This window comes from Marmota monax, unplaced genomic scaffold (assembly GCF_021218885.2).
Source record: "Marmota monax isolate L192 unplaced genomic scaffold, Marmota_monax_Labrador192_F-V1.1 WCK01_AAM20220418_F8-fsc00008, whole genome shotgun sequence".
Taxonomy (NCBI): domain Eukaryota; kingdom Metazoa; phylum Chordata; class Mammalia; order Rodentia; family Sciuridae; genus Marmota; species Marmota monax.
In genome coordinates, this window is record NW_026694432.1 from 17,251,778 (window position 1) to 17,274,466 (window position 22,689).

General features: G+C 48.0%; 1 protein-coding gene across 1 annotated transcript in view; it reads left to right on the forward strand.

Moving 5' to 3' along the window:
• Positions 1–4,646, forward strand: part of Nkain1 (sodium/potassium transporting ATPase interacting 1) — a 43,801-nt gene extending 39,155 nt beyond the window's left edge. The window contains exons 4-7 of the mRNA XM_046469215.2: positions 538–735; positions 1,540–1,600; positions 2,078–2,159; positions 2,304–4,646. Of these exons, the coding sequence (XP_046325171.1) occupies positions 538–735; positions 1,540–1,600; positions 2,078–2,159; positions 2,304–2,313 (351 nt within the window). The 3' untranslated portion in view covers positions 2,314–4,646. The remainder of the gene's footprint in view (positions 1–537; positions 736–1,539; positions 1,601–2,077; positions 2,160–2,303) is intronic.
• The last annotated feature ends 18,043 nt before the right edge of the window (positions 4,647–22,689 follow it).

Here is a 22,689-nt window from a genome sequence, read left to right on the forward strand (position 1 = left end):
AGATAGTAGCAATCCCAAATTCATGTGGTAGCTGACGAGATCCCACATCTAAGTGAATTTTGACTTGGCTGAAGGAGTATGAGATCAGTGAACCCAGGGCTGCCCAGCCTGGGTAAGGTCTGATCGTGGCCAGTCCCTTCTCCATGTGACAAATAGGAAGGCTAAGGATCAAACAGAGGAGCGATTTGTCCAGGGTCAAACAATGGGGAGAACAGTGAAGAACCCATCAGCTGTGAAAGGGTCTCATTAAGGGTTTTACCAATGCTTGGGGAATTGTTCCTTGTCATTGGTAATGTCCCTTCTGGAGCTCTGAAGTTCTGAGGCTCCTGTAGGATCCTCTTTCCATCTTCTCAGTGGAAATGAGGCCTACACGGTCATCGAGCACCACCTAGTGGCAAAACGTGTACTTGCAGGCTCAGTCTTCTCTGTTCCCTTACAAACCAAACAGGAGGCTCTAGGTCTAAGTCCAGGTGTGAAGTGGAGCCTGGAAAGGATACCCCCTGCCCTACTCAGTGTCCCAGGCCCCTCTGCCCCCAGGACCGGGACTTCATCATGACCTTCAACACATCCCTGCACCGCTCCTGGTGGATGGAGAACGGGCCAGGCTGCCTGGTGACCCCTGTCCTGAACTCCCGCCTGGCCCTGGAGGACCACCACGTCATCTCTGTCACTGGCTGCCTGCTTGACTATCCCTACATCGAAGCGCTCAGCAGCGCACTGCAGATCTTCCTGGCGGTGAGTCCTGTGCCCAGCCCATATGTACTCCCAGGGTCAACCCCTTTCTTTACCCCTAGTTAGGGGAGGACAAAGGTGGTTCTTCCAGCCTACTTGTGCTTCTGCCTGGATCTGTTTCCCTCTCATGACTCCTCCCTCTCTCCTGCTGCAGCCCCCATGAAGGGAACAGGCTTAATAAGCAGGATGAAGCATCAGACCATGAGTCCAATATCTCCCTGTCACCTTAGGCAAGCCACTTGCCCTCTCCTAGCTTGTTTCCTTTATTCACAAAAGGGAATGACAGTGCTGAGCATCTTGGCAGACACTTGTAATCCTAGCGACTTGGAGAGGCTGAGGCAGGAGGATTATAAATTGGAGGCCAGTCTCAGCCACTTAGTGAGATCCTGTCTTAAAATTTTAAAAAGGGTGGGGGATGGGCTAGGGATGTGCTCAGTGGTAAGTGCGCCGAGGATCAATCCCCAGTACCAAAAACAAAACAAAACAAAAAACAATACCAACCTAATAAAGTTGTGAGAATAAGGGGCTCCAAGATAGTAGGAACCCTGTCCTAAGCACTTTACACCCACACAGTCACATAATCCTCTTTCCTCTTAAGCCATTAAAGCATTTCCCAGGTCTAACTGGGAAAACTGAGGCTTAAAGAGGTAATTACTTGCCTGAAGTCGCCCTCCCAGAGTGAAGAATGGGATCAGGTATGTTTGACTTTTAAGCGTAGGCATTTAACTTGAACTTGTTGGCCTGGATCGGCTGGGGGTTCAAGGAAAAGCTTCCCTATTCTGTCTGAAGTGTGGTCCCCTCCCCCAGCTGTTTGGCTTCGTGTTCGCCTGCTACGTGAGCAAAGTGTTCCTGGAGGAGGAGGACAGCTGTGAGTAGGGCGCCCCAGGGCGCTGAGCCTTTCAGCACCCTGGACAGGGCCCCCTGGAACTGGACGTGGCGGGGGTGGGGGAGCAGGCAGGGTCAGCCAAAGGCCCCCTTTCGAAATGTTGAAGAGCCCGAGGGGTGGGTGGGGGTGTGTACAGGCAGCCCATTCTAGGTTCAGCCCCAGACGTCCAGGTGCCCGATCCAGGGCCCCAACACGCCCTTTCCCAGTTTGGCCCCCACCCCATAGGAGGTATTGTCTCGCCCCAAAGAGCCTTCTCTCCTATGGGACCTCTGCCTCCCGGCTGGAGAGTTGCGGGGACTTGACCCCCTGCTGGGCCGGCTCCCCCCTCCCTCGGATTCTGGCCCCAGGGCCCGGGACCTCCTCAGCGCCCCCCTCCCCGCGTCTCTAGCCGGGGGTAGTGCCCTGATCCTTCTCTTTCAGGACCCAGCCCCTCCTAACTTGTCCTCTCCCCTCCTGCAGTTGACTTCATCGGTGGCTTTGACTCCTATGGATACCAGGCCCCGCAGAAGACGTCGCATTTACAACTGCAGCCTCTGTACACGTGGGTCCTGGCTCTGGCTGGGTGGGCTGGAGGGACTGGGACGTCAGTGCCAGGGAAAGAAAGGGACGGAGGAGTGGGGATCTTCCCGCCCCACGCTCCCCCGTCCGCCTACGTCCTCCCCTAACCCGCCTTTGTTTCCTGCAGGTCTGGGTAGCTTCCGCCCCGCGCCCACCAGGACGCCGCGCCCTTAGCTGCTGGACTGACCACGGCTGCCGCGAGCACCGGCCAACATGGGCAGGCGCGCCCCCTGGCGGCTCGCGCACCGCCTGCAGCCTGCGCGGCCCCGCCTGGATCTGCAGCCAGAGGAGTGGACTTGGACTTGGCCCTTCAGCCCGGACTTACCGGGTGGGGCCGGGAGGGGCGGGGCGGGGGAGGGGGATCGCCGGGTTTGTATTTTTTTTATCTTAGCCTTGGAGTGCGCCGGGGCCTTCCTCCCTTCTTGAACCTTTCCCTTTCACCCTTCACCCAGCATCTTGCCCCTTGTCCAGAGAGAAACAGCAGGACAGACAGGCTCACCCCACCTTACCACACATTCACCAGCCCTGGGGAAAACTAGGGGGAACTAGGAGCAGGAGTCCTCCTTTCCAGTCGTAGCTCCATCACTGACACCCTGTGTGACATCTAGCAAAGCTCTTGCCCTCTCTGGGTCTTGGTTTCTTCATCTCCAGTGATTAAAACGATCCTTAGCAGATGGACTCTTCTAATTTTCTCATTTGACTCAATCCCCTGGGTTAGGTTGGGATTATAAATTCCATTTTGTAGGCATGCAAATTAAGGCCCAGAGATGTGAAGTGGTTTGCTTGAGGCCACACAGCTAGGTTTTTGGTGGAGCCAGGCCTTGAACATAGTGGACTTACTATAGTTTCTGATTCCAAAACCCAGTGTCTGGTCTCTGGATTCTGTTTCCAAGCCTCCTCCCAGCTTGGATACTCCACCTCCACACAGCACCTCTCTTAAAGCAATATGCCCATTTGTTCTATTGTTGGGAACCTGATGGACATGGCCACAAGCCCTGAATTCAACCTGACTTATAGGGAAGGCTTTCTAGACTCACAATCTACAGGCCCTTGGCAAACCTTCAAAGCTCTCTCCTCCAGGAAAGTGGGGTGCAACTCACCCCCCTCCCTCCAGGTCCCTCAGGCCAGGTCTGCACCCAGGAACCCATCCCTCACAGCAATCCCACCAACCCCTGATGGCTCCATTCACCTCACCACCTAGAAGACCCGTGGTTCCAGCTGGGAGGAGGATTGGTGGCGCTGCCCAGCCACTAGTGTTTACAGACTACCAGCGTTTGTGACCACCACAACATCCAGAAACTACCCCTAAAAAGCCCAGAAGGCCCTCTGAAGGGACAGAATGGGGCGTGAATCATCGGGGTGGGGCATGAGGAGGACCTGCACCCATCTTTCTGAGACAAGTAGAGGCAGAGCTTTTCTTTCCAACCTCCCTCACAGATACCCCTGAGGCCCCCACATTCTATGCGCTGGCTGGTGAGTCCACAGAAGAGGATCAGCCTCTTAGTCTGTGAAATGGCAGCCTGGGTGGGAAGAAGGATGGGAGGGAGACCTAGGGTGACCGGAGGGAAGCCCAAACAGGGGAGGCGGTTGCACACACATGAGACTGTCTACAGTGCCCACCTCCCTCTGTGATCCCACTAGGAGGGTGACCCTGCCCACTAGCCCTTATGCAGTGCTGTGCCAAGCACCAGCCCCAGGAGTAACTGGCCACCATAGACACCGAGGTCCCAGGAGGTCAGCCTAGTCAGCTGGTGGGTACAGCTCCAGAGAGGGACAGTCCCCTTCAGGCTGGGCTGTCCCCCTGCCAGTGGGTCACTCCTGCTTGCGGCCCTCACTTCTCCTACACCCCCACCCCCAGGCCTCTTTCTACTTGGAGGGGTCTAGCCACTGGTGCTTTGAAGCCTTTTGTTTTTATAAGCTGGTTTTTGCAAGGGGACCAGTTTCTCTTCTCATTGGGACCTTGCAAGGCTAGGAGTGCTCTCCTGGTTTCTGTGCAGGTGGGTTGATTAAAGATGGTGTTTTCTTCTCTGTTTTCCTGTCCTGCCCTCTGGGTCAGAAAGACCTCTTAAGAGAAATGTCCCCATGGGGGAGAGCCAGCAAGGCAGGGAGGCCATGTCATCATTAGTATACATTCTGGATACTGACCTGTGCCTCCCAAGATGCTCTCCCTCTTTCCAAAGGAGAAAGGAAAAAAACCCACCAAGGTCACACTAAATCAGTGGGTTCCCAAACCTGGCTTCACCATCCCTTGGAAAGCTTTCTATTTATTTTTGTGATTAAGTGGGCGCTAAGTTGATGCTTCCAAATCCTCTTTGTGTCTCGGCTCTGCCTCTCCCTACAATCCAGTTCCTGGCTTGGACCAAGCTGGCAGACAGAGCTTTCCACTTGAATTCCTGCATCCTACCCTCCCTGTCCTGGATCCTTTTCTGGTGATACAGCCCAGAAATTAAAACTTAATTTTTTAATGACACGTAGTATGTTACAAAGTTCAGACGGTTCCAGGAAAGTATATCCTACACCTCTTTTTCATCTTTCCAAACATAGTCAGTTATATCTCTATACAAATATTCTTTTCCCCCTGTGTTCACACAAATGGCAGCATTCTGCTTCTTCCACTTGGAAGCAGTCTTGGAAATGTTCCCCCGATAATACATGGGGAGCTGCCACCTGCTCTTCCACAGCACCCCCTCCTGATGTAGGGGATCTTACATAAGGATGCCCCAGGTCTGCTGCAGCTCCAGTGGACCATGGCTGGTCTTGGGGCCCCTGGGGAAGATAAGTCAGGCCCTGCCTTCAAGGTCCAGTGGGAGCTCACTGGAGGTCAATGCTAAGGACAGGCCAAATGAAAGGCCATTGTTCTTAGGAGCTGGGAGGGAACTATGGCCCCAAGCAGGGGCAACAGCAGGGGCAAAGCAGGGGAGGCGAGGAACCACGGTGCCTGGAGTGAAAGTGGAAGACTTCCACACTAGTTTCCTATTGCTTTCCCCACCCTGGTGCTGGGGATTAAACCCGGCCGCAGCATGCTGGACAAGCCTCTAACCCGGAGCCACATCCTCAGCCCTTTTATATTTTGAAACAGGGACTCACTCAAGTTGCTCAGGCTGGCCTCAAACTTATGGGGATGTGTTGTTGTTTTCTTTTTTAAAAAACAGGGATTAAACTCAGGGGCGCTGAACCACTGAGCACATCCCCAGCCCTTTTTTGTATTTTATTTCGAGACAGGGTCTTCTGAGTTGCTTAGGGCCTCGCTAAATTGCTGAGGCTGGCTTTGAACTCACGATCTTCCTGCCTCAGCCTCCCGAGCCGCTGGGATGACAAGGCTAAGTGGAATTTTATGTGAACATTTTTCCTTTCTCCGCCCCTCCCTCCCAGGACCTCGAGCACTAGACCGGCCATCTACCACTGAACTACATCTCCCGCGAAAGTGCAATTGTGTTTAATCTAAACTCATTTGTTACTGATGTCCTTCCCATCTTTCTTAGTGGACTACCCATTTCGATGACTGTGACCAACTTTCAAAACTAAGCCGGACCTTCGCTCCGCCACCAGGGCGGTTCCGGAGGCGGGCTCCCTGCGGGGCGGCGGGTGGAGCTCCGCCAGCCTCTCCCTCTTCCGGCCTCAGCCCCAGTCAACTGGAGGGGGGCGCAGGTCCACTCCCACTCGGACCTGGTGGCCACGCCCGCCTAGGGCCAGGTTCCAGTGACTCAGCAGAGCTGCCCGGGCTCTGGCAGCAGCTGCAGAGAGCCCTGCACCCAGGTGCTAGAGCTTCCTCCCCCACCGTGACCTTGGGCGGGGGCTCCCCACTCTGGCATTGGTCTGTCTTGGGTGAAAGGAGAGGGCTAGATTTTGTATGATGTTCACAGCTTCTTGTCTGCCCACATTCTGAGGCGCTGTACCTGGGGTGCCTTCCTGAACGCAGATTCCCCAGCTCCACTCCATCTGTGTATTGGGTCCTACTTCACTGAGGTATGGACCTTTAGTATTTATTAAGTACCTACTACATGCCAGGAATTGGGGATACAACAATGAACAAAATAGACAGTACTTCCTGCTCTTATGGAGGATGTCTTTGTGGAGGAGACATAAGAAATAAATTAGAAAAATGTATGATAAATACATGTCCCAGAGCCAGGCACAGTGGCCCGTATCTGGAATCCCAGTGATCAGGGAGACTGAACCTGAAGGATCCCAAATTCCTTGGCCAGCCTGGGCAACTTAGTGAGACCCTGTCTCAAAATAAAAAAGGCTGGGGATGTGACTCAGTGGTAAAGTGACCCTGGTTTCAATTCCCAGTGTCAAAAAATGTATAAATAAATAAATTGGGTGTTATACCGAGAAAGATTTTTTATTTATGTATTTTTTCCAGTACTGGGGATTGAACTCAGGGGACCTTTTCCACTGAGCTACATTCCCAGACTATTTTGAGTATCTTGCTTAATTGCTGAGGTTGGCCTCAAACTTGTGATCCTCCGGCCTCAGCCTCCTGAGTTACTGGGATTATAGGTGTGTACCACTTGCCCAGCTGCTCACAGTTTTGTTTTTGTTTTAATATTTATTTTAGTTGTAGGTAGTCACAATGCCTTTATTTTATTTTTATGTGGTGCTGGGGATCGAACCCAGTGCTACGTGCATGCTAGGCAAGCACTCTACCTCTGAGCCACAACCCCAGCCCTGCTCACAGTTTTTGTGGACCACAAATTCAGAAGCAGATTTGCTGGGTGGTGCTCCCCACCTCCCCATCCCCCCAAAAAGAGCAAACTGAAATTTAGGTTAAGTATCTTTCCCAAGGTCATACAGTAAGTTGCAGGGCTAGGACCTGAACCAGGATGCTTCTGACATAAAAGTCTGTGCCTCTAACCTCTGCATCATACTCCCTCTGTGGACACTGCTAGGTGGCTATGTCAACTGAAGTGACAGGAAGCCTACTGCATCTCTGGCAAGGACATAGAAGCTGCAGGACCTTTCACATACATGCCCATCCTGGCCACAGCCTAATTGAAGCAAGAGGTCAATAGACCAGAAACAGGTGCGACCTTGTATTTCAAGCCAACACACATTTATTGATACCAATCAAATGCCGTTTACCTGAATGGCTCTGGTGAGAGGTGGCACAATCAGCATATGGTTTGCAGGACAGCTGGTGGCTGCAGGGGCACCTCTCCCAGGTGGGGACTCAGGAAAGGGCATGGATTTCTCTAGACCAGGATTTTCACACTCAGCACTACTGCCATTGGGGGTTTATAATTCTGTGTTTGGAGGCTGAACTGTGCACCAGAGGGTGCTGGACTCTACCACAACATGCTCCTCTGGCCTCTAGTTGTGACAACCAAAAATGTCTCTAGGCATTGCCAAATGACCTGGGGACAATATCCCCTGTTGAGAACCACTGGTTTGGGGTTTTTGTTTTTGGTACCAAGCATTGAACCCAGAGGCCTTAACCACTGAGCCACATCCCAGCCCTTTTTTTGCATTTTATTTTGAGACAGGGTCTCGCTGAGTTGCTTAGGGCCTCTATAAGTTGCTGAGGCTGGCTTTGAACTTGTAGTCCTCCTGCCTCAGCCTCCTGAGCTGCTGAGATTACAGGCGCGTGCCACCATACCCAGCTAGAACCCTTGTTCTTGATTAAGGAAATACACTGAGCCATGGTATCTGGGGAAGGATTGAGATTTTGGATAAATCACCTTAATGGGAGCCTTATTTTTCTCATCTATAAAATATCATATTTAAATTATTGTGAGAATGCCAATAAAGCACCTGACACACAACAGGCTCCCAATAAGTAATAATTCCTTTCTAGCATAGGACAATGACAACAAGCCCTCATCCACAGTCTCAACAAACTAAGGGTTGCACCCAAGAGTGTGATCTTGGCATCTTGGGCCTCAGTGTTTCTGCCTCTCAGAAGGCATTGGGGGAAGGGAGGAATATAAACTAGATTAGGGTCTCCCAACTTCCTATCCAGGTCCTTTTTTTTTTTTTTTTTTTTTAGAAAACAGCTTTCACTCATAATTCATTTATTTTCCACTTGCCAACATGGCTCTGCGGGGCAAGACTCACCCCAACCTCCAGGAGAGTTGAAGATCCCAGTCAAAACTCTTAAGCAAACTCTTCTCAACTGATATGGGATGGTTCTTTGGCTTGCAGAAAGACCACAAGTGCATTCTGCCATCAGAAGCTCCTGAATATCATACTGGGAACCACAGCTGGAGGCTCTCTGAGTCCTCAGTGGTGCAGTGCAGTGCTCGCCTGACACGCAGGGGGCTCTGTGGGACACCTGCTGAGTGGCACTGCTGATGGGCAGACAGCTAGGCTGGGAGACCACCCCTCTCCAGTCCGTGTACCTCCAAATCCCTTCCTTTCCCTGGGCCTCACCCCATTCTGAAAGATGAGAGCTCGGGCTGGGGATGTGGCTCAAGCGGTAGCGCGCTCGCCTGGCATGCGTGCGGCCCGGGTTCGATCCTCAGCACCACATACAAACAAAGATGTTGTGTCCGCCAAATACTAAAAAATAAATATTAAAATTCTCTCTCTCTCTCCCTCCCTCCCTTTAAAAAAAAATTCAAAAACTTATAAAAAAAAAAAAAAAAGAAAGATCAACACGGATGTGGATGGGGACCTTTCAGGACTCCAAGATGAAGGTGGTACATGGGGACCCTGAGGTTGCAGAAAGTCAAGGGATGGGAATATGGGAGGAGTGGGAATGACAGAGCTCTGGGAGTGACCCAGAGGCTGTTTTGTCTCTGTTTGGTTGCTTTCCTAAGGCAGCTTAGCCTGTTGCTCCAAGCCTCAGTATTCCCACCTATAAAATGGTGTGAATAATCTATACCTCAGGGCCATAGAAAATAAGGATAAGGACTTTGAAAAGTATGAAATCTATACACAGGAGAAATACTCTTATAATTTGGGAGACCTGAGACTTCATTATCAGATCACACTGGAGCAGTTTTAGAGGCATTTGAGAGTAGGCTCCAGAGTCCAGGGGGCTTAGAGAAGTCTCTCTGGCCTGGAACTTCTCTGAGAGTTGCTTCACATTCCTTCCAGCTCCAGCCTCCCTCCATCTGTCCCTGCAGGGATGGTGATGGGCAAAGGGCCTGTTCCTATGACACAATCTTGGCCCCAAGAAACAGCCATCATCTCCTTCTGCTACCTCATCTGTGCACTTGCCTACAGACCCTATTGAACATCCCCAAGATCACTATAACAAGAGCTCCTGTGATCCCAGCGGCTCTGCAGGCTGAGGCAGGAGAATCGTGGGTTCAAAGCCAGCCTCAGCAATGAGGAGGTGCTAAGCAACTCAGTGAGACCCTGTCTCTAAATAAATAAAATACAAAATAGGGCTGGGGATGTGGCTCTGTGGCTGAGTGCCCCTGATTTCAATCCTCATTATCCCCCCAAAAAGAATTCCCACACCCACAAATTGAATACAACACATGTAGCCTCAATTCCTACTGCACCCAGCTATGTACAGGGCATAGGAATCGGGTTTGGCTTTGCAAGGGTTTAGGACTTCAAGGAGGTTAGAGAAATGGTCCCCAAGGTTATTTTTTTTTCATGCTGCAGCCATTGGGAAATATGCACTCCCTTTGAGACCGAGAGCTACAAAATCAATGAAAGTCTAGAGCTGCTCATAGATAGTCACTGTGCTTGGATGCATGGAAAAGATGAGGGAATGATAGAGATGACACCCCAAAACTTCTCTTGTTCACTGTGTGCCTTACATTCAGCACATGACCTAGCAGAGTAGGCTGCCACTATTTTTTGAATGAATGAGTGATAAGTAATTTGGTAATCATATAGTAGTTAAGACCACTGGTTTTGAGGTGAGGACTAAAAAATACTAACTCAGACCCCAAATTTAAGTCCTGGTTCTACACTTACTAGCTGTGTTAACATGGGTGTGTCAGCGCATGTTTTTCCAAGAACTCAACTGTAAAATGGAGGAGAATGGTACTTATTTATGGGATTGTTGTGGGGAATAAATGTAAACATTGAGAGAATTATTAACACAGCTCTTAGTACAATTCTTCCTAATAAGAACAAAGTACATGTTAGTTCCAGATTGTCTGGCTGGAATCAGAAGAGGCCACTGCTTTGGACCATTCACCTGCCTAAATTCTTGGAATCTAAGACAAACATTTCTAATGTGAAGATATATAAATAGAAGGTTTCTCCTGATAGTTACTTGAAGCTTTTGGCTCTTATCAGCAAAGAATAAACAAGCATCGGCATTATTTTGTTCCATTTTGTGCATCGTTTTACCAGAATAAGAAGAAACTTGGCGCGGTGGCGCATGCTTGAAATAATCCCAGCTACTCCTGGCTATACTAGAGGCTGAGGTTGGAGGATCCCAGGTTCGAGGCTAGCCTGGGCAACTTAGCGAGAGACCCTGTCTCCAAAAAAAAAAAAAAAAAAAAAAAGGAGGTGGGGGGGGGCGCTGGAGATATAGGATGTAGTAAAGCACCCAGGGTTCAATCACCAGCACCAAAAAAAAAAAAGTATTTGTTAGTGAAGGGGATGGTGAAAGAGCCCACTTTACTTCCAATCTCTCATTTCAGTCTCCTACGACCCTGCGCAACAACAAAGGGTCCTAGAAGAAACAACATCCAAGTGGGTTAAGGAGTAGCCCAGGACTTAGCCTGAAGCCGCAGAGCCCGAGCTGCCGGGCGTCGGAGACAGACGGGGCGGGGGGAGCAGCGGGCGGCGCAGCAAAGCAAGCCATTGGCTCAGCCGAATCCGCCCGAGCCAACCAGGTGCTCACAGCCTCCGCCGGCCCCCAGGCCCCGCCTCCCGCCCCCGCTGCCTGCTTCTAGCTCGCGTCTCCCGAAGTAGAGCCTTCCCCGGAGCTCCGGCCGCGCGCGCACCCTCCCGCGCGCTCCCGTCCTCGCGCTCGAGGGCCCCCTCCAGTCTGGCCTCCCGCAGATAAGGGCCACCCCGCTGGGCCCCGGACCCGCCCTCTCTCCCCACCACCCTGCCCCCGCCCCGCGCTTCTCCACCCCCCACCCGCCGGGGCCCGCCCTGCCCTCCTCTCACGACTCCTTCCGCGGGTGGGACCTCAGCTCACGCCACACCCGACCCCGCTGCTCCCCCTCTCCCGGGGCTGGGCCGCGCTCCGCCCCGCTTTGTTCCGGAGCCGGTGAGCGCGGGCTGCGGAGCCTGCCAGGCCGTGAGCGCCGCGGACCTGGCGCTCCGCCCCTGCATCTCCCAGGGCGGGCGGGCGCCCGGGCGCCGCCTTTTGTTCGGTGGCACCTTCTTGTCTCAGACCTTCCCCACCTGGAGTGTCTGTGGTCAGCATCCAGCTGGAGAAACGGACACCCAATATGCAAACCTAGAACCTGACTTCTTGCACGTCCTGTCTCCTCACTTGGAAAATGGGAGCTCCAATACTGATATCCAAGGGTCACTGTGAGATGATATGTGAAAGCACAAATACAAAAGCTGCTTTTTGGAAGGTCTCCACTTAAAAAATTAACGGTTTTTTATTTTATTTGTTTGTTTTGTATTGAGTTTACTTTCCTTCCTCCTTCCACTTAGTACTTAGTACAGACTGTACGAACTCTCACCTTATCAGTAAGGGTCTTTCCTAATCTAAGCCCTCGTGGAATCACTCTGTGGCACATTCCCTAGTAAAGTGTAACTTCCCCCATGCGATTATTACATTTCTCTTTTTTATTTTTTAATGAGAGAGGGAGGGGGGGAGAGAGAGAGAGAGAATTTTTAATATTTATTTTTTAGTTTTCGGCGGACACAACATCTTTGTTTGTATGTGGTGCTGAGAATCGAACCCGGGCCTCACGCATGCCAGGAGAGCGCGCTACCGCTTGAGCCACATCCCCAGCCCCGCATTTCTCTTTTTCATTAGGTAGATTTTTACGTTCAGTGAAAAGCACAGGCCAGGAAGGAGGGTCGCGAGTTCAAAGCCAGCTTCAGCAAATTAATGAGGACCTAAGCAACCCGCGAGAACTTGTCTCTAAATAAAATATCAGATAGGTTTGGATATGTGACTCAGTGGTAAAGTGTCCCCTGGTTTAATGCCAGTACAAAAAGAAAAAAGTAAATCAGGGGGCTGGGTGTATAGCTCAGCTGGTAGAATGCCTGCCTAGCATGCACAAGGTCCTGGGTTCAATCCCCAGTAAAAACTTAAACATGCAGCTCTACCTGATGAGTTGCTTTTTTTTCCTTTTCTCAGAGTACCAACTTTGTAATTTAACTTACCATATATTTAATTTTTAATTGAGGCATAATAAGTGTACACATCTGTAGGGTACAGTGAAATATTTCAGTACCATGTATAATTAGTTCCATGAGTTTTTTTTTTTTTTAACTTTACTTATTTATTCATTTATTTATGTATTATGTGGTGCTGAGGACCAAGCCCAATGCCTCACACGCGATCGACTAGCACTATACCACCGAGCCTCAGCCTCAGTCCCGGTTCAGTGAGTTTTGATGAGTGAAAAATCTCTTTTTAATTCACGCCCTTATCAACATGTAGAAAATTTCCAGCTCCCTAGAATGTGAATCCCCACCTTCCGCCCCAGGCAACTACTGTTTAAATTTCTACCATCTTCCATAAGTTTTAACTTAAGATAAATTAAAACCAAAGACATAGATTTTTATTTCTCTGGGTAAAAGCAGAATTGTTGGATCATGGGGTAGTTGTATGTTTATAAGAAACTACAGGACAGTTTTCTTCCTTACTTCCTTTCTTTCTTTTCTCCTTGAGGTGCTGGGGATTGAGTCCGGGGCCTTGTGCATACATGGCAAGCACTCTACCAACTAAGCTACATTCCCAAGCTCTACTGAATAGTTTTCTAAAGTGATTGTACTGTCTCACCAGCCATGTAGAAGTGTGCCAATTGCCCGACGTTATTCCAAGCTTTCAACATTGCTCTTTACTTTTAGCCATTCTACTGGGTGTAATTCATTCTGGCATTACATTTTTTAAATGATCAACACAGCCAGGCATGGTGGTACTTGGGAGGCAGTTAGGGAATCGGCTCAGGAGGCTGAGGCAGGAGGATCACAAGTTCAAAGTCAGCCTTGGCAATTTATTAAGGCCTTAAACAGCTTATAGAGACCCTGACTCTAAACAAAAAATAAAAACGTGGCTCAGTAGTTAAGCACTTCTGAGGTAAACAAGGGGGCGGGGAATCAATCCCAGGCACAAAAAAAAAAAAAAAAAAAAGAAACCTCACCCAGCCAAGTACACAATTTCCAAAATACAAAAGGCTACTCAGTAAAGAAGAAACCCAAGATATTTAGTTTTTCTTCCCGGAAGTCGTGTTTTATGGGGGCCTATGTGTGTTTAAATTGAACTTTCTTTTTAAATCCCTTTTTCCCCACTAGTATGTAAGTCCCAGGAAGAGGGCTTGTGCTGCTCACAGGTGTCAACCAAGCTCCTAATAAAAGCCTAATAAATATTGTTGAATGAATTAATTCCAGGCACTGCCCTAACAAAGTCACATCATCTAGGATATTATTACATTTTGATTTAAGAGAGTAACAGATTCCCTTTGGATAAAGCCTGGAAATGAGCGCTATCAATAAAAAGTTGTGAAATGAATGAAGGTTGATGAAGGAAACCCCCAGGGGTTCTTGCAGGCAGTGCAAGCTGGTTTGTTGTTTTAGTCGCTTTATTTATTTATTTTAGACACTTCCTATCTGTCAGCTGCTGGGCAAATGCTGAAAACACACATCTGCTATTTTTGCTGTCCAGCATTACTTCACCCTTCTGGTAACAGGACCTTGATCTTTCTGGGGGTGGGGGTTTGTCTTCCTCCACTCAGCCCAAGTCTCAAGCCTAACCAATCAAGGCATCTCAGCCCCTCGGCAACAGTGACCCAACATTCAAGGGGTTGTGCCCGGCCAATTGGACCAATGAAAGCCAGCCCTGACTTTTATTGGTCCAAATTGGTTGGTCACAGTTCAAACTGTTGGGTAAGAGAGCTGTTTTTCCTGCTGGACTCGCTGTTGTGAGGCTAGATGAGATCAAGGGGATTGAGTCATGAATGAAAGGATGTAGCAAACCACAAGGATGAGTTCCTGGCAGAGGGGATATCTCCCAGTCCTCCCTGATCCGCACCACTTCCCACACGAGGAAAACCAGAAAGAGGGTCTGTGCAGAGTGGAAGAGGAGGAGGAAAGCAGGGGATGAGTACAGCCAGATGTTAGGTGGGTCATGGAGAGACACTGAGTTTTACCATGAGAGGATATTCAAAAGTTTTGAGTTTGGGCATGGTGGTGCACACCTGTAATCTCAGAGACTAGGGAGGCTGAGGCAGGAGGATCCCGAGTTCCAGGCCAGCCTTAGCAACCTAGTGAGGCCCTAAGCAACTGAGACCCTGTCTCAAAATAAAAAAAAAATTTAAAAAGCTGGGGGGCTGGGAATATAGCTCAGTTGGTAGAGTGGGTTCAATCCCCAGCATCACAAAACAAAAGGTGGGGGAGGGGCTGGGGATACAGCTCAGTGGTAGAGTGCCCCTGAGTTTAATCCCCAGTACCAAAAAAAAAAAAAAAAAAAAGTTTTGAGCAGAGGAGTCATATGTCAAATGATCTGTTTCAAATTTTAAAAAATGACTATGTGGATATGAGCCTGGGAGTGAGGAAGGCTGCTGGGGGAAGAGGGGAGACTGAAGCTGTTGTAGTCACCAGTGGAGAAGATGATGGTTTGACCTAGGCCTAGGGATGTAGCTGTGGTGAAAAATATTTGGCATGGCTTCTTTGAGAATGGAGCCAGAGCAGAAGAGAGCATGGTCTAGGGACTCTGCTTCTTTTTCTTCTTTTTCCTCCCGGTGCTGGGAATTGAACCACATGAGGCAAGCACTCTACAAACTGATATATCCCCAGCTCCTAAGGGACATGCTTCTGATGTCACAATTTGATTCCCTGGATCTTGCTATACCATATGTTATTTCTCCCGGACTTTACAATTACGTGAGCCAATACATTCTTTTTTTTTTTTTTTTTTAATGCTAAAGTCAGTCCGATTTGGAATTCTGTCACTTGGAAATGAAAGGAATCTTAGTGTATGTGCATTGTCTCATGAATCCTCAAAACAAATCTATGTGGTTGCTACTATTAACCCAATCTGCAGTTGAGAAATCTGAGGCCTAAAGAGTGAACACGAGGACTGGGGCTCAGTGGTTGTGCAGTCACCTAGCACATGTGAGGCACTGGGTTTGATCCTCAGCACCCCGTAAAGATAAATAACAGTATTGTGTCCATCTACAACTAAAAATATTAAAAGAAAAAAAAAACAAAAACAAAAAACGAGTGAACGTGAGCCTGGTATGGTGGCACACCCTGTAATCCCAGATATCCAGGAAGCTGAAGCTGAGACAGGATAGCTAATTTCTCAAAAAAAGAAAAGAAAAGAAAAGGGTTGGAGATGTAGCCCAGTGGTAGAGAACTTGCCTAGTATGTGCAAAGCCCTGTTCAGTTCCCACTTCTGCTATTAGTGGTTTGGGAAAGCTAGGGCACAAGTCTTCTCAGAAAACACTGGCCATTTCATTTTGAATTTGTTTACAGCTGGGCCTGGGCAGTTGTGTCTCAGTTTGTATTGGAAAGAGGCCAGACTGTGGAGGCAAAGAGGCCTGGGTTCACGCCCAGGTCCTGACACTGAGCTCTTGAGCTTCCGTTGCTGACTCCCAGCATTGTTTTATAATAGCAGATCATTCTTGAACTTTTTATGTTTACTTCACATTTTAATTTTTAAAAAATTGTTGGTGACAATCAGGGTGCTGACACATGCCTGTAACCCCAGTGACTCTGGAGGCTGAGTTAGGAGAATTCCAAGTTCAAGGCCAGCTGAGACGAATTAGTGAGATCTTGTCTCACAATTTAAGAGAGGCAAAAAGGGCTGGGGATGTAGCTCAGTGGCAGAGCACCCCAGGGTTCAATCCCTAGTATCAAGACAAAGAAGAAGGAGAAGGACAAGAACAAGGAGAGGGAGAAGGAGAAAAAGAATTAGTGGCAATTTTGAAAGGATTGAGACTGAAAACCACAGTGCAGTAATTAGAAGCAATTACAGTGCAACTGTGACCCCAGAACTCTGAGATTGCACAGTGTCTACAGAATGCTCACAGATATCATGCTGGGTCAGGGGTCTTCAGCACTATTTTACTGTCTGAGAAGAACAGTTTCCTGCCTTTACCATGTTCTCTTATACACTCTGAAGGCCAAGGTCTTGCATGTTACATTCACTGCTGGATCTCTCCAGGGTATCAGCTGATGTTGTCACAATTCTCAGCCAGCCAACTGTCTGCAGGGTGTCAGTACAGCTGTACGTTTTCTCAGAGAAAGCATAGTGAATGCATTTTACCTGGTAATCTGAATCAGGCAGCACACCTGTGAAGACTGGGATGCGGGAGAGTAGATAGCATCCACCTGAATCAGGTATAATGCACAAAACAGAAATCCCAGTTCAAACCTTAAATTACAAGGACATTTATTATTTCACAACAAAGAAGATCCAGAGATAGGAAGGGCTTCTGGGTTGGCTGATGACTCCATAATTCCATCTAGGACCGAGGTGAGGTTCTGGCCACACCTTTGTTCTATCTGTCTTGATGGGGGGGGGGGGGTTTCATCCTCAGACCAGTTGAAAGTCAGGGCTGCAGTTTCTTCCATCCTGGCACCACAGTACTCATAAAAAGAGGATCCCACGTCGTCATTCCATGGCCCTTTTCTAGGAGAAGACACCTCTTTTAAGCCCTTCTGCAGATTCATCCAGGATTGCATTTCACAGAATTGGGCCACCTGGTTATTCTAGAACCATCCCAGTCCAGGGAGTAGAACTACCATAGTTAACTTGGGACACACCATCTAGATGTGAGATGGATGTGAGAGGTGGGGAATAACCACTTTTTTTTTTTTTAATTGAACCCAGCAGGTCTTCATAACATCCTCAGCCCTTTTATTTTTTATTTTGAGACAGGATCTTGCTAAATTGCTTAGGGCCTCACTAAATTCCTGAGGTTTGCTTTGAACCTGTGATCCTCCTGCCTCAGCCTCAGGAGGAGCTGGGGTTAGAGGCATGCACCACCACGCCCAGCCCTAGAAGCATCCAACCCTGATTATCAGGGAAATTGTTATCACACAGAAGGGTGTGTAGGTGACTCCACCCTCAATGACCACAGCAGACTGGCCCAGGGCTAAACACCTAACTCAAATTGAGCCAATCAGAGACTTTGTACTGAGAATACAGTAGCTGGGCTCTGTGGGTCAGCTTTGTAATCTCAGTGACTTGGGAGGATAAGGCATGAGGATCACAAGTTGGAGGCCAGACTTAGCAAAATAAAAAAATAAGAAGGGCTGGGGATGTTGCTCAGTGGTAAAGCTCCCCAGAGCTCAATGCTTACTACCAAAAAAAAAAAGGTTGTCACAGAGTTCTAGAACAACCTGCAATTTACTATCAAATGCTCAGAAGCAAGGAGGGAAAATGAAAGCAGTCAACACAGAGAAAAGGACACAGACTTTCATTCACCCAATATTTATTGAGCAACAACAGATGTGCAAGCTGCTCTTCTCTGTGCTGGGCATCCATGGACCATAAAGGGAAAATCCCTGCCCAATGCAGGTGGCACTCTACTGATGGAGAGAATAAGCAAGATAAAGAAGACAAATGAAAAGTGAGGGCTGTGTTGTAGCTCAGGGGTAGACATCTGCCGGGCAAGCACAAAGCCCGGGTTCAATTCCCAGCACAAAAACAAACAAAAAACAGGTAATAGGACCTAAGGAACAATAAAAAAGAAGAAGAATCTCAGTAGTAGGATAGTTAGTGTTTGGGCAAGCGAGGCAGGAGAAGGCAGCGTAGAAATGCTCTGGAAGGTGTCCAGGAAAGTCTTCACGAAGAACCTAAAATTTGAGTAAAGAAGATCTGAAGAAAGGGGCTGGGGCTGGGGCCCAGTGGTGGAGAGCACTTGCCTGGCACATGTGAGGCCCTGGGTTTGATCCTCAGCACAACATAAAAATAAATAAATAAAATGAAGGTATTGTGTTCATCTACAACTAAAAAATATATATATTAAAAAAAAAAAAACTGAAGAAAGAGAGGAAGAAGGCCACGTGGTCCCTGGGGCAAGAACCATCTAGGGAAGAAATGGCAAAAGCAGCCCCTGAGGGAGCCTGCCTGGGGACCAGTGTGGCTAGAGCCAAACTGGCCAGGGGAGGGGTGGTGTGTGTTGGGGGAGATAAAGCCAGGGTAGCCACAGGGGCTGGATCTGTAGGGCACGGCGGATGAGAAAGCCACTGGGAAGATCTGAATAGAGGAGTGACACCACCTGACTTACCCTCTAGAGAAGAGTCATTCCCACAGCTGCGCGGGAACTGGACTGTTGGTGCCCCAGGAAACCGTGAGCAGGTTACTGCGATTCCAGGCTTGAGGGGAGGGAGGGTGCCTCGGGTTGCAGATGTTGTGGCAGAATAGGCAAGAAGGGTCAGATTCTGGGTAAAAATGGTGTGTTTGTGGCAGCCAAGCCCCGCGCCTAATGCACACTGACTATGCTCTCGACCACAGAGCTCCACCCCGGACCGATCTGGGTCTATTTTCAAGATAGAAACAAGGAGAAAAACAAGAAAAATCAAGGAGGATTCCAAGGATGACTAGCACAGATCACACAAGGGACCCTGTGACACCAGAAGACAAAAGCAACAGAGAAGCGGCTTTGCTTACTGAGGCTTTGCTGGATTCTGTGTTCAGGACCCTGTGCCTACTTGTCCTGGGACTCCTTCCTTCACACACACTCCTATGACTTTTTGTTTATGTTTCTTTTCTCCTTCTCTCTCTCTCTCTCTCTCTACTAGGGATTGAAGCCAAGGGCACTTTACCAGCAAGCCATATCACCAGCCCTTTTTAAATTTTTTATTTAGAGACAGGGTCTTGCTAAGTTGCTTTAGGGCCTCGTTAAATTGCTGAGGCTGACTTTGAACTTGTGATCCTTCTGCCTCAGCCTCCTAAGCTGTTGGGATTACAGGTGTGCACTACTGTGTCCCATGTCTGGCTGAGATTTTTATTTATTTATTTATTTATTTATTTTTAATTTTTAAAATATTAATTTGTTCTAATTTCTTTTTGTTGTTGTTTTTAGAGAGAATTTTTAATATTTATTTTTTAGTTTTCGGCAGACACAACATCTTTGTTTGTATGTGGTGCTGAGGATCGAACCCGGGCCGCACGCATGCCAGGCGAGCGAGCTACCGCTTGAGCCACATCCCCAGCCCTGTTCTAATTTCTTATACATGACAGCAGAATGCATTTCAATTCATAGTACACACATGGAGCACAATTTTTCATTTCTCTGGTTGTACACAAAGTAGAGTTACACCATTCACGTCTTCATACATGTACTAGGGTGGTGATGTCCATCTCATTCCACCATCTTTTCTATCCCGTTCCCCCTCCCATCCCCTCCCTCCCCTTTGCCCTGTCCAAAGTTCCTCCATTTCTCCCACCCCGCCAATCATGGATCAGCATGTATTTATCAGAGAAAACATTCAGCCTTTGGTTTTGGGGGAATGGCTTACTTCACTTAGTGTGATATTCCCAACTCCATCCATTTACCTACAAATGCCATGATTTTATTGAGGGTTTTTTTTTTTTAAAGAGAGAGAGAGAGAGAAAGAATTTTTTAATATTATTTTTTTTTAGTTCTCGGCGGACACAACATCTTTGTTTGTATGTGGTGCTGAGGATCGAACCCGGGCCGCACGCATGCCAGGTGAGCGCGCTACCACTTGAGCCACATCCCCAGCCCCAAGGTTTTTATTTTTATTAAAAAAATTTTTTTTAGATGTAGTTGAACACAATACCTTTATTTTATTTATTTATTTTTATGTGGTGCTGAGGATCGAACCCAACGCCTCACACGTGCTAGGCAAGTGCTCTACCTCTGAGCCACAACCCCAGCCCTGAGGTTTTGTTTTTTTTTTTTTTTTCTTGAGATCTTTTTTATTATCTCACTTTCATAAGGTCTTGCTAAATTCCTGAGGCTGGCCTCAAACTTGTGATTCCCTTGCCTCAGCCTCCTGAGTAGCTGGGATTACAGGAAAGCCTTTCTTAATAAGACAACACATTACCTGACTCTAGAGTTTTCCAGAAGGAGTTCTTGCTATGGAGCAACACACTTTCCTGTCAAAGCCACAAATACCCAGACTTACACATCGTTTCCAAAATATCTCACGTTTTTCAAAATATTTATTACCACTTTGAATATTTCATTCCCAGCAGATTGTTTTGGGCCTTTGGATGTTCTTCTAGACATTTCTCTTTTAGGATTCTAATTGGTACCAAATAAATACAACAGTCACTAAGTCTGTAGAGTCATCAGTCTGCAATGAAAGCATTTCTGAATCTAGCAGTTTTCTGGATTAATGCCAAGTCATCTGACATGTTGTCAATGTGCCTCCTAATGGTATAGTATTGATCTAAAGTGACACTTTTTCCATGACCATTGCTTCCAAATGTGGTTTTCTTTGGTCCAAACTGTGGCATAGACTTAGACCCATGTAAGTCAGTAGAATGAGGACTTTGGTCTTTGCACAAAGACATCTTGGTTTTTTGGCTATCGACGGGGTGACGCTGAAACTACATTCGTAAATTGGATGTGACACCGTGAAAACTAATCTCATGGAAAGAACTTTGTTCTTCCTTTTGCTCACGCAGAAGCTTTCTAAAAGCTCAAACTCCTTTTCTGTGTAAAATGATGCCTTACACACAAATGATGCTTGGAATTAAAATTGATAATTGCAATGAAAATTAGAAGAGTTGTAATAAAGTTAGCGAGACTCTCACAGGAGAACACAGAGCTAAATGTCAGAGAGGGAAAACAGGAGAGCGATTATCAGAAAATTAGAAGGCCAGCCTAAGAGGCCAAGGTGAGTTTCAAGAGTCCCAGGAAGAAAAGAGAAAACACAGAGCAGGATATACTTAAGGAAACAAGTCAGGAACTCTAAAGAGAACCAGGGATGTAGCTAGGTGCTAGAGAAGTTGCCTAGCAGGCACAAGGTCCTGGGGTCCATTCCCAGAGCCAAGAAAGGAAGAAAAGAAGGGGGGGGAGAGAGAGAGAGAGAGAGAGAGAGAGAGAGAGAGAGAGAGAGAGAGAGAGAGAGAGAGAACACAAATGAGCTCTAAAGAACACTGGTTGTGCTTGGTGTGGAGGTGCACACCTGTAATCCCAGAGTCTCTGGAGGCTGAGGGAGGAGGATTGGGAGTTCAAAGCCAGCCTCAGCAATGGCAAGGCGCTAAGCAACTCAGTGAGCCCCTGTCTCTAAATAAAATACAAAATTGAACTGGGGATGTGGGTCAGTGGTTGAGTGCCCCTGAGTTCAATCCCTAGTAACCACCCCCCCCCAAAAAAAAAGAACATTGGTTGCTGTAGCAAGGCCCACTACAGTTCCCAGTAAATGGATGAAAATCAGTCCATGTCAAGTTCCACTGACATGAAATTTCAGAACAGGGACAAAAGAGAAGATGTAATAAGATTCCAGAGAGAAAAACGAATTTTCCAGACCCCTGTTCAGAAGAGAGGTGCAGACACAAACGCACAAGCAGGCGTGCACACACGCAGCTGGGCGTGCAAGGGTGTGCGTGTTCTGATTTGGGCTTTGGTTTTCTGTTTTGCCTCTGTTTTGTTGCAGGGGATCGAACCCAGAGTCTCACCGGTGCACTCCACCAGTGAGGGAAGGATGTAGTTTTTTGGAAGTGAGCAAAGTTAGGGTGAACTTTGCCATTTGTCTACCAGACCTACCCTTCACGCTTTTGGGGAATGGTCCTGAATCCCTCTCCTCTACATGGACCATGAATTTAGAATAGGTGCCCCCCCCATTCTAGAGCCCACTCTTCTTTGGCCATGTGATATCAAAGTTTGTTTAATCCCTCTATTGTTAAACCCAGAGACAGGGAGAATGACTCAGACTTCCTGGTGGGTGGGAAAGTGGGAGATGCTGTACTGACCACCATGATTTCCAACAGGTTTGAAAGAATCAGGTTCAGGCAGCAAGTAGAGGCTTGGCAGTTTCTGAGACCCTGGATCCCGCTGTTCCTGAAACTAACACAAGCAAGACCCTCCGTGGTGATGCCAAGTCTTCCAAAGAAAAACGAAAGCACACTTTTCTGATCTGGGTTTCTATCACTTGGAACACTGAGTTGTACTAATGTAGAAATGTGGGAGGGTTACTACTCTAGCTGTGTAATAACTTACAATTACTACTAACATTTCTGGAGACTTATGGTATGCCAGGCACCGTGCAAGTGTTTTCATTTAATCCTTGAGTCAGCTCCTATTATCATCTCCATGGCACAGTTGCAGAATGAGAGGGAAGAGCAGGCATTACTCATTCATAGTCTGGAAAATAAAACTCAAGGGCATGAGAGAACCTCCCCTTAAGGGGACCTTCTCCACTTGCTCACCTCCACCCTTCCTGCTCCTCACACAGGCCACATCCAACCCTGCCATCTTGCTCTTTCGTTGTCTTTATTGGAATACTCCTTCTCTCAGCTCTGCCTGGCACACTCC